At 46.5% G+C, this 12027-nt stretch overlaps 1 protein-coding gene across 1 annotated transcript in view; it reads right to left on the bottom strand.

Annotated features, from left to right (window-relative positions):
* Nucleotides 1-12027, bottom strand: part of LOC138248710 (E3 ubiquitin-protein ligase TTC3-like) — a 1210547-nt gene that overhangs the window by 961581 nt on the left and 236939 nt on the right. Inside the window, exon 8 of the mRNA XM_069202542.1 lies at nucleotides 2473-2558. Coding sequence (XP_069058643.1) covers nucleotides 2473-2558 — 86 coding nt within the window. The remainder of the gene's footprint in view (nucleotides 1-2472; nucleotides 2559-12027) is intronic.

Below are 12027 nucleotides of genomic sequence, written 5' to 3'. Positions count from 1 at the left end.
AACAGGTGAGGCAGGTGAATGAGGAGGTGGAGGAAAAGCAGGAAGTGGAAGAGGTGGAGATGGTGAATCAGGAGAAGGAGGAGGAGGAGGGAGAAGAGAAGTCTTGTGAGGTGTGCTAGTAGCCTTTCCTTGGTGACCTTCTTTGGAAGTGGAGCAGTGTCGAAAGCCTCTTCAATATAGCAGGGGGGGGGGAAGCAGAGGGGGGAGCAAAGGTGGAAGCAATAATGTGCGCTGTACCCTCCTGGAAATGGAGGTGGCACTGTTGAGCATCCATCTTCTAAAAAATAGGATCAACGGGTGATGGCGTAGCTGAAGACTAGATGGGGTCTTTCTGCGCCGAAGGTGTTGGCTACCTTGTTTTCAGCACCAAAGTTTTCGGTTGGTGTCCTTTTGTCAGCACAGAAGCAGAGGTGGAAGTTGTACAGCTCTGAGCAGAAGTAGTCGGTGCCGAAGTCCAGACTGAAATGGCAACGATATCTCGTACTGAGAAGCTGGAGGGAGATGCTGAAGACAATGTTGTGGTATTATTTATTTTCAGAGCTGAGCCGGAAGGCGGGGCAGCAAAAGCAGTTTTTTGGGAGCTGGTCATGGCCTGGTGGCAGTGGCGGTCCAGCGACCTCTTTAATGGGATTTTTAGCAGTCTTAGGGTGGACAGGTAGGGCCATGGTACTTACGGGCTGTGCTGAAGTCACCTCGTGGCTTTCAATATCTGACCGAAAGTCGGAGTCCTGGATGAAGAAGGCCTCCTCTTGTTCCAGCTCCTCCTGCTAGTGCTCTTTTCCAAAGCTGTCGGAGTGCCGCCTAGAGTTCTATGCGCCATCTCCAGCTGTCGAGCTCATTGGTCCCAAAGTATCTTCTTCGACCAGAAGGATTTGTAGGCGTCGCAAGTTGTTTCTTGGTTTGTCGGGGGAGAGGCACAGGTTACACATGAAATGATGGTCAGTGTGGGGAAATTTTGCATGGCACAGAGGGCAGAAACTAAACAATGTTTGTTCCATCAGCCCACCATACTGGTCAGTGCCGCATGCTGAGGTAGACCCAAAAGTGCAGGGTAGCCCCAGAGGCTACAGGGGTCGGTGCTCAGACTGATGAGTTAAGTCGAGCACGTTGATGAAAATACGGGATCGAGAAACAATACCATTGATAAAGAAGATGACGGAAAGAAAGGTTTTGAACCGAGCGAGTCGAAAGAGAGTAAAGATACACATGTCTGAACCCAAAGCCAGAGAGAAAACAATCTGACTAAGGAACTGTTGCACATGTACAGTATCACTGAGAAGGAGTCACTCTATCCCGTGACTCGAAAATGCTTCTTTAAAGAAAAACAACTTGCAACATTCCAAACCCAACACTAGACGGCACGAGTATGCAGAGCATGTGCATCTACAGTCACACAGGCCAAACATACATTTATTAGTGGGCTGTAACACCCCATACAACCCTCTGAACCTACGCCCCTGATGGCTAGGTCAAAACTGAAATGGCATGGTGAGCAAAACAACGATGTGTTGGAGTGCTACACTGTGCAATTGGCAGTGGTTAGACTTATCGCAAGTAGCCTACAAAGAGGAGACAGTTCATGTGGCTAGATAGCAAACTATGGGAAGAGAAAAGCTGTTCTAAAATCACAGTTTACACAATATTCCAAATTGTGAGACTGTGTATAATGCACCCGATTGTACTCAACTGACAAATTGGAAGCACTGACAAGTCAAGTACATCATTCTAGGGACACTCGTAACAAAAAACGCCATTCCCATATAGTTTAAAAAGGTGAAACACTGCTCCACTTATAAAATACAGAATTATTATTTGGTAATATCACTCAGAACCCAGAGGAGGCAAACATTCACTATATCTAGTTACCTATTTACAATATCATGCTATGCATGGCACAGTCATTTCCTCTCCCTTTCGACCCATCAGCTGAGCAGTGGTAGAGGAGTTATGGGACAGCCATACAGAACACGTCTTTGTCTGCCACTTGTGAAGTCAGACCAGTGGAAAATCACTTTTAATTTCCACTGCCATGATTTAGTAGCAGTGGATAACCGGATTTAAAATCTGGTTTCACAGCTACTGGCTGGATTACATGACAGCCATACTTAACAAAATGTTTGGCCACCAATATTAATCACAGTTAAAATGTAATTAAAGACGTCCAGGTATTCTTTCCAAGTTTATGTTAGAAAGTACAAATTGGGAATTATAATATTATGTTAAATGTTACTCAATATAGCATATTCTCCTAAGGTATTACAAGGAAAAACATTTAATTTTAATTTTAAAGGGAACATAGCTTTAGATGCCATCTGTTGAATGACTGACAGTAGTTTGTGTGACTGCTCTAACTCTCTTGTCGCTAAGCCAGATGCCAGCCTAACTCTGACTGGACTCTTCTTTTAAATTTAGAGACTTGCTCACATCTAATGGCCATAAGAGATGCATCAAATTTTTAGATAGTGTTTTTACCTTAACACAAAGAGTACACAATCCTTGATCCTCTTCCTTTTTCATGCTGGATAGGTTACCTGCCATCCTATTTAAAAAGAAGGTATCTGTAGGCAGAAATCAAGTTAACAAATTAAGAGCGCGGCTTACTTCATTTGTCTCAAATGTTCAATTTGGCGTAGTTACTTACAAATAAAACAGTATATAAATATAACAAGCTCTCAGGCATTCAAAACAACTATGCTGAGCTTGAAAAATACATAACTTTAAAAAGGATTCACAATCAATAATGAAATCTAGTTTTGTACCCATAACAGAAAGATTCTAAGGGAAAATGTTACTTACCCTGAAGACATCTGTTCGTGGCATGTAGTGCTGTATATTCACATGCTTTGCATAAGTCTGCCATCTAGTGTTGAGCCTGGAGTGCTGCAAGTAGTTTTTGTTCGAACAATCTTTTTGAGTAACAAGATCAAGTGACAACTCCTATTGGTGAAACTGGGCATGGGCATCGAGTCCTTTGTTAGATTATTTTCCAGCAGTTGGGTGAGGTACGGAATGAAAAGAGTAAAGCGAAAGTGATGTCCATGCAGTGCATTTACATACATAGAATATTTATATAATAATGCAACAACAAAGGCTACGGGGTCCAGGAAGAAGTGAGGGCGCATGTGAATCTACAGCACTACATGCCACGAACAGATGTTTACTGGGTAAGTAACAGTTCGGTGGCATGTGTAGCTGCAGATACACATGTTGTGCATAGTCCGCCGTCTGGTGTTGGGTCGGAGTGTTACAAGTTGTTTTTCTTCGAAGAAGTCTTTTCGAGTCCCGAGACCGAGGGACTCCTCCTCCTTTGTTCCATTGCGCATGGGCGTCGACTCCATGTTAGATTGTTTTTTTTCCGCCATCGGGTTCGGACGTGTTCCTTTTCGCTCCGGGTTTCGGGACGGAAAGATAGTCTTAACTTCGGAAAACTACGTCGGTATTGTTTCGCTCGGTATCGGGTAAGAATAGAATCGACACCGAATCGTGAAGAGCTCCGGTAGCCCTTCGGGGTAATTTCGATCCCCCGTCGGGGCCTGGTCGGCCCGACCGCGTGTAACATCGACACTGATGGAACGGACCCCGTTCTGATTCTGTCCTAAATGCCACAATAAATATCCATATACAGACCAACATTTGGTCTGTAACTTGTGCCTGTCGCCCGAGCACAAGGAAGGAACGTGTGAGGCCTGTCGTGCGTTTCGGTCCCGAAAAACGCTCCGTGACCGGCGAGCCAGAAGATTGCTGATGGCGTCCACGCCGACAGGACACCGAGAGTTCGAGGGACAAGGAGAAGAAGAGGAAGCCTTCTCCATCCATGAATCGGACTCGGAGGAATTCGACGTCGAAGAAACCGTGAGTAAGACGTCGAAGCAAGCACCACACAAGAAAACAGACAAGGCCCAGGGGACGCCACTGCCAACAGGCCATGGCTCAACCCATAAAGTAGGTGACCGTCCATCAGCACCGAAAAAGGCCGAACTGGTGCTGAGATCGTCCGACTCGGGTCGAGACACAGGCACGCAGCAATCTCGGGACCGAGAAAGTGCTGCCGAAAAAGATCGACGCCGAGACAGCGGAACCGAAGCTGCTCGACGCAGAGACAGCGGCACTGAGGAAGATCGACGCCGAGAAAGCTCGACGCCGAAAAAGAAAAAAATTCTCTTCGGAGCCGAAAACAAGCAGAGACACAGTTTCGGTGCCAAAACGACCAGCAACCGAACCAACTGCCAGCTCATATACAGAGGAACAATCACTGTCCTCTCAAATGCGCAGACACAGATTTGAAGAAGAGTTACAGACCACTGATGTAGACCACACACAAAAGCGGATCTACATACAAAGTGGGACAGGGAAGATCAGCACTCTTCCCCCAATCAGGAGAAAAAGGAAACTCGAGTTCCAAACACAAGAACAAACACCACAAAAAATGGTGAAGAAGGTAACTCCGCCACCCTCTCCTCCACCTGTAACTCACACTTCACCGGCACAGACTCCGTCACATTCACCGGCTCATACCACCATGAGCCAAGACGACCAGGACGCTTGGGACCTATACGACACCCCAGTATCAGACAATAGTCCCGAGTCGTACCCTACCAAGCCCTCACCACCTGAGGACAGCACAGCGTATGCACAGGTGGTAGCTAGGGCAGCCGAATTCCATAACGTGTCGTTACACGCAGAACCTGTCGAGGAGGACTTCCTTTTCAACACCCTCTCCTCCACCCATAGCTCCTACCAAAGCCTACCTATGCTTCCAGGAATGCTAAGGCACGCAAAGCAGATCTTCAAAGAACCTGTCAAAAGTAGAGCGATTACTCCAAGGGTGGAGAAAAAATATAAAGCACCGCCCACGGACCCTGCTTTTATCACCTCACAACTGCCACCAGATTCAGTCGTGGTAGGGGCAGCTCGCAAGAGAGCCAACTCGCACTCATCAGGCGATGCACCACCTCCAGATAAAGAGAGCCGCAAGTTCGACGCAGCTGGGAAAAGGGTCGCAGTACAAGCTGCAAACCAGTGGCGCATCGCGAACTCTCAGGCGCTCCTAGCGCGATATGATAGAGCCCATTGGGACGAGATGCAGCATCTCATCGAGCATCTACCCAAAGAATTTCAAAAACGGGCAAAACAAGTGGTTGAGGAGGGACAAAACATCTCCAATAACCAAATACGCTCCTCTATGGACGCAGCGGACACAGCGGCAAGAATAAATACCGCAGTAACCATAAGAAGGCACGCATGGTTGCGCACATCTGGCTTTAAGCCGGAAATACAGCAAGCGGTGCTCAATATGCCGTTCAATGAACAACAATTGTTTGGACCCGAAGTGGACACGGCAATTGAGAAATTGAAAAAGGACACGGACACAGCCAAGGCCATGGGCGCACTCTATTCCCCGCAGGGCAGAGGCACTTTCGGCACCTTCCGCAAAACAACCTTCAGAGGGGGGTTTCGGGGTCAAGCCACACAAGCAAGCACCTCACAATCTACACCGTCTACCTACCAGGGACAGTACCAAAGGGGAGGCTTTCGGGGCCAGTATAGAGGAGGACAATTCCCTAGAAACCGGGGAAAAATTCAAAGTACAAAAACCCCTGCAACCAAACAGTGACTCACAAGTCACTCAACCCCTTCACACAACACCAGTGGGGGGAAGACTAAGTCAGTTTTACAAATCTTGGAAGGAGATAACAACAGACACTTGGGTCTTAGCAATTATCCGACATGGTTATTGCATAGAATTTCTCCAACTCCCTCCAAATGTCCCACCAAAAACACAGAATATGTCAAAACAGCATTTAGACCTTCTAGAACTAGAAGTTCAAGCGTTACTGCTAAAGGATGCAATAGAATTGGTACCATGTACACAAATAAACACAGGAGTTTACTCACTGTACTTTCTAATACCAAAAAAGGACAAAACACTGAGACCAATCCTAGATCTCAGAACACTAAACACCTACATCAAATCAGAACACTTTCACATGGTCACGCTACAAGACGTGTTACCACTGCTAAAGCAACAAGACTACATGACAACCTTAGATCTAAAGGACGCATATTTCCATATACCGATACATCCCTCGCACAGGAAATACCTAAGGTTCGTATTCAAGGGAATACATTACCAATTCAAAGTGTTGCCGTTCGGTATCACAACCGCACCAAGAGTATTTACAAAATGCCTAGCAGTAGTAGCTGCACACATCAGAAGGCAGCATATACACGTATTCCCGTACCTAGACGATTGGCTTATCAAGACCAACTCCCTCACAAAGTGTTCACACCACACAGATTATGTCATACAAACCCTCTACAAACTCGGTTTCTCCATACACTATACAAAATCTCACATTCTGCCGTGCAAAACACAGCAATACTTAGGAGCGACAATCAACACAACAAAGGGAATAGCCACTCCAAGTCCACAAAGGGTTCACAATTTTCACAAGGTTATACAAGCCATGTATCCAACACAAAAGATACAGGCAAAGACGGTATTAAAACTCCTAGGCATGATGTCCTCATGCATAGCCATTGTCCCAAACGCAAGACTGCACATGAGGCCCTTACAACAGTGCCTAGCATCACAGTGGTCACATGCACAGGGTCACCTTCTAGATCTGGTGTTGATAGACCGCCAAACATACATCTCGCTTCTATGGTGGAACAGTATAAATTTAAACAAAGGGCGGCCTTTCCAAGACCCAGTGCCACAATACGTGATAACAACAGATGCTTCCATGACAGGGTGGGGAGCACACCTCAATCAACACAGCATCCAAGGACAATGGGACGTACATCAAACAAAGCTGCATATAAATCACCTCGAATTGTTAGCAGTATTCCTAGCGTTGAAAGCATTTCAACCCATCATAACCCACAAATACATTCTTGTCAAAACAGACAACATGACAACAATGTATTATCTAAACAAACAGGGGGGAACACACTCGACACAGCTGTGCCTCCTGGCACAAAAGATATGGCAATGGGCAATTCACAACCACATTCGCCTAATAGCACAATTTATTCCAGGGATCCAAAATCAACTAGCAGACAATCTCTCTCGAGATCACCAACAGGTCCACGAATGGGAGATTCACCCCCAAATTCTAAACACTTACTTCAAAATTTGGGGGACACCTCAAATAGACCTATTTGCAACAAAGGAGAACGCAAAATGCCAAAACTTCGCATCCAGGTACCCAAACAGGCAGTCTCAAGGCAATGCTCTATGGATGAACTGGTCAGGGATATTTGCGTACGCTTTTCCCCCTCTCCCTCTCCTTCCATATCTAGTAAACAAATTGAGTCAAAACAAACTCATACTAATAGCACCAACATGGGCAAGACAACCTTGGTACACAACACTACTAGACCTGTCAGTAGTACCCCATGTCAGGTTGCCCAACAAACCAGATCTGTTAACACAACACAAACAACAGATCAGGCATCCAAACCCAGCATCGCTGAATCTAGCAATCTGGCTCCTGAGATCCTAGAATTCGGACATTTAAACCTCACCCAAGAATGTATGGAAGTCATAAAACAAGCTAGAAGACCATCCACTAGACACTGCTATGCAAGCAAATGGAAAAGATTTGTTTGCTACTGCCATAATAATCAAGTTAAACCATTACATGCATCTCCAAAGGATGTAGTGGGATACTTGCTACATTTACAAAAATCAAATCTAGCCTTCTCTTCCATAAAGATACACCTCGCAGCAATATCTGCATACCTGCAAATTACCCATTCAACTTCACTATTTAGGATACCTGTCATTAAAGCGTTTATGGAAGGCCTGAAAAGAATTATACCACCAAGAACACCACCTGTTCCTTCATGGAACCTCAACATCGTCTTAACAAGACTCATGGGCCCACCTTTTGAACCCATGCACTCTTGCGAAATGCAATTCTTAACGTGGAAGGTTGCATTTCTCATTGCCATCACATCTCTAAGAAGAGTAAGTGAAATTCAGGCGTTTACTATACAAGAACCTTTTATTCAAATACACAAAAATAAGGTAGTCCTAAGAACCAATCCAAAATTTTTACCAAAAGTTATTTCACCGTTCCACTTAAATCAAACGGTAGAACTACCAGTGTTCTTCCCACAGCCAGACTCAGTAGCTGAAAGGGCACTACATACATTAGACATCAGAAGAGCACTAATGTACTACATTGACAGAACAAAAGAAATTAGGAAAACAAAACAACTGTTTATTGCATTTCAAAAACCTCATACAGGAAACCCAATATCAAAACAGGGTATAGCCAGATGGATAGTTAAGTGCATCCAAACCTGCTACCTTAAAGCAAAGAGAGAACTGCCCATTACACCAAGGGCACATTCAACCAGAAAGAAAGGCGCTACCATGGCCTTCCTAGGAAACATTCCAATGAACGAGATATGTAAGGCAGCCACATGGTCTACGCCTCACACATTTACTAAGCACTACTGTGTAGACGTGCTATCCGCACAACAAGCCACAGTAGGTCAAGCCGTACTAAGAACTTTATTTCAGACTACTTCCACTCCTACAGGCTGAGCCACCGCTTTTGGGGAGATAACTGCTTACTAGTCTATGCACAACATGTGTATCTGCAGCTACACATGCCACAGAACGGAAAATGTCACTTACCCAGTGTACATCTGTTCGTGGCATTAGTCGCTGCAGATTCACATGTGCCCACCCGCCTCCCCGGGAGCCTTTAGCCGTTTGGAAGTTATCTTCAACATTTGTACATTTGTAAATATATTACTTAAACCTTAGTTGGTACATACTTATTCATTCCATTGCATGGGCACTATTACTAACATACACAACTCCTACCTCACCCTCTGCGGGGAAAACAATCTAACATGGAGTCGACGCCCATGCACAATGGAACAAAGGAGGAGGAGTCCCTCGGTCTCGGGACTCGAAAAGACTTCTTCGAAGAAAAACAACTTGTAACACTCCGACCCAACACCAGACGGCGGACTATGCACAACATGTGAATCTGCAGCGACTAATGCCACGAACAGATGTACACTGGGTAAGTGACATTTTCCTTTTGTGTTCAATGGCATGTGTGGCTGTAGATACACAAGCTTTGCATAGACAGTAAAGCATTCTCCCCCCCCCCCCCCCCCCCCCCCCCCCCCCCCAAAGTAAGCAGTGGCTAGCCTGTAGGAGTTAGAGTTGCTTGAAAACATGATAGCTATTAAACAAAAAGGTACCTTCCAGGAAAGCAATGTAAAGGACAGGTATGCATAGGCTCAAAAGGTGTTCCCATGAGCTTAATAAGCACAAAATTCAGGTTCCAGAATGGCACTGGGGGAACCATGGGTGAAATGACCCTTTAGAGGTCTTGAAGGTTTTGACAACTGGGATTCTAAACAAAGTGATATGCTGTCTGTTGTAGAGGTAAGCAGTTATAGCTGCCAAATGAAGACAAATAGATGTGTATGCTAAGTTTGCCAATTGCAAATGCAGCAGATAGTAAACAAGGTCTTGAACTGAGTCTTTGAGTGGATCAATGCATTTAGGTTGACAGTAGCAGACAAACATTTCCATTTTACTGCATAACACTGTCTAGTTGTAGGTTTACACACCTCCTTAAGAATTTCCATACATTCCGAGGGAAGATTCAAATAACCAAACTCTATGCCTTCAGGAGCCATTGCGCAAGATTGAGCGTTCTGGGGTCTTGATGTCTGATCTGACCTTGACTTTGAGAAAGAAGATGAGGCCTTCTGGGGAGTTTCTTGTGAGGAAGTAGACACAGATCCAGCAGTGTTGTGAACCAAGGTTGACATGCCCATGTGGGAGCTACAAGGATCATTGTGAGTGAGGTTTGTCTCAGTTTGCTAACTAGAGACCGAATGAGTGGGAGAGGCGGAAAAGCGTAAGCAAATATCCCTGACTAATCCATCCATAGAGCATTGCCATTGGACTAGGGTGTAGGAAGTTGGCTCTGTATGCACTATTTCAAAGTAAGGAATAGTATGCACAGAGTCCAAGGGTTCCCCTTAGAGGTAAGATAGTGGCAAAAAGAGATAATACTAATGCTCTATTTTGTGGTAGTGTGGTCGAGCAGTAGGCTTATCCAAGGAGTAGTGTTAAGCATTTGTTGTACGTACACATAGACAATAAATGAGGTACACACACTCGGAGACAAATCCAGCCAATAGGTTTTGTTATAGAAAAATATATTTTCTTAGTTTATTTTAAGAACCACAGGTTCAAATTTAACATGTAATATCTTGTTTGAAAGGTATTGCAGGTAAGTACATTAGGAACTTTGCATCTTTTCAATTGCATGTATACTTTTCAAGTTATTCACAAAAAGCTATTTTAAAAGTGGACACAGTGCAATTTTCACAGTTCCTGGGGGAGGTAAGTTTTTGTTAGTTTTACCAGGTAAGTAAGACACTTACAGGGTTCAGTTCTTGGTCCAAGGTAGCCCACCGTTGGGGGTTCAGAGCAACCCCAAAGTTACCACACCAGCAGCTCAGGGCCGGTCAGGTGCAGAGTTCAAAGTGGTGCCCAAAACGCATAGGCTTCAATGGAGAGAAGGGGGTGCCCCGGTTCCAGTCTGCCAGCAGGTAAGTACCCGCGTCTTCGGAGGGCAGACCGGGGGGGTTTTGTAGGGCACCGGGGGGGGACACAAGCCCACACAGAAATTTCACCCTCAGCGGCGCGGGGGCGGCCGGGTGCAGTGTTAGAACAAGCGTCGGGTTCGCAATGGAAGTCAATGAGAGATCAAGGGATCTCTTCAGCGCTGCAGGCAGGCAAGGGGGGGCTTCCTCGGGGACACCTCCACTTGGGCAAGGGAGAGGGACTCCTGGGGGTCACTTCTGCAGTGAAAGTCCGGTCCTTCAGGTCCTGGGGGCTGCGGGTGCAGGGTCTTTCCCAGGCGTCGGGACTTAGGTTTCAGAGAGTCGCGGTCAGGGGAAGCCTCGGGATTCCCTCTGCAGGCGGCGCTGTGGGGGCTCAGGGGGGACAGGTTTTGGTACTCACAGTCGTAGAGTAGTCCGGGGGTCCTCCCTGAGGTGTTGGTTCTCCACCAGCTGAGTCGGGGTCGCCGGGTGCAGTGTTGCAAGTCTCACGCTTCTTGCGGGGAGATTGCAGGGTTCTTTAAAGCTGCTCCTTTGGATAAAGTTGCAGTCTTTTTGGAGCAGGTCCGCTGTCCTCGGGAGTTTCTTGTCGTCGTCGAAGCAGGGCAGTCCTCAGAGGATGCAGAGGTCGCTGGTCCCTTTGGAAGGCGTCGCTGGAGCAGAGTTCTTTGGAAGGCAGGAGACAGGCCGGTGAGTTTCTGGAGCCAAGGCAGTTGTTGTCTTCTGGTCTTCCTCTGCAGGGGTTTTCAGCTAGGCAGTCCTTCTTCTTGTTGTTGCAGGAATCTAATTTTCTAGGGTTCAGGGTAGCCCTTAAATACTAAATTTAAGGGCGTGTTTAGGTCTGGGGGGTTAGTAGCCAATGGCTACTAGCCCTGAGGGTGGGTACACCCTCTTTGTGCCTCCTCCCAAGGGGAGGGGGTCACAATCCTAACCCTATTGGGGGAATCCTCCATCTGCAAGATGGAGGATTTCTAAAAGTTAGAGTCACCTCAGCTCGGGACACCTTAGGGGCTGTCCTGACTGGCCAGTGACTCCTCCTTGTTTTTCTCATTATTTTCTCCGGCCTTGCCGCCAAAAGTGGGGCCTGGCCGGAGGGGGGCGGGCAACTCCACTAGCTGGAGTGTCCTGCTGGGTTGGCACAAAGGAGGTGAGCCTTTGAGGCTCACCGCCAGGTGTGACAATTCCTGCCTGGGAGAGGTGTTAGCATCTCCACCCAGTGCAGGCTTTGTTACTGGCCTCAGAGTGACAAAGGCACTCTCCCCATGGGGCCAGCAACATGTCTCGGTTTGTGGCAGGCTGCTAAAACTAGTCAGCCTACACAGATAGTCGGTTAAGTTTCAGGGGGCACCTCTAAGGTGCCCTCTGTGGTGTATTTTACAATAAAATGTACACTGGCATCAGTGTGCATTTATT

The sequence above is a fragment of the Pleurodeles waltl genome, chromosome 8, assembly GCF_031143425.1.
Source record: "Pleurodeles waltl isolate 20211129_DDA chromosome 8, aPleWal1.hap1.20221129, whole genome shotgun sequence".
Lineage (NCBI taxonomy): Eukaryota > Metazoa > Chordata > Amphibia > Caudata > Salamandridae > Pleurodeles > Pleurodeles waltl.
The sequence above is the reverse complement of the archived record's forward strand: the minus strand, read 5'-3'. Positions and strand labels throughout refer to the sequence as shown.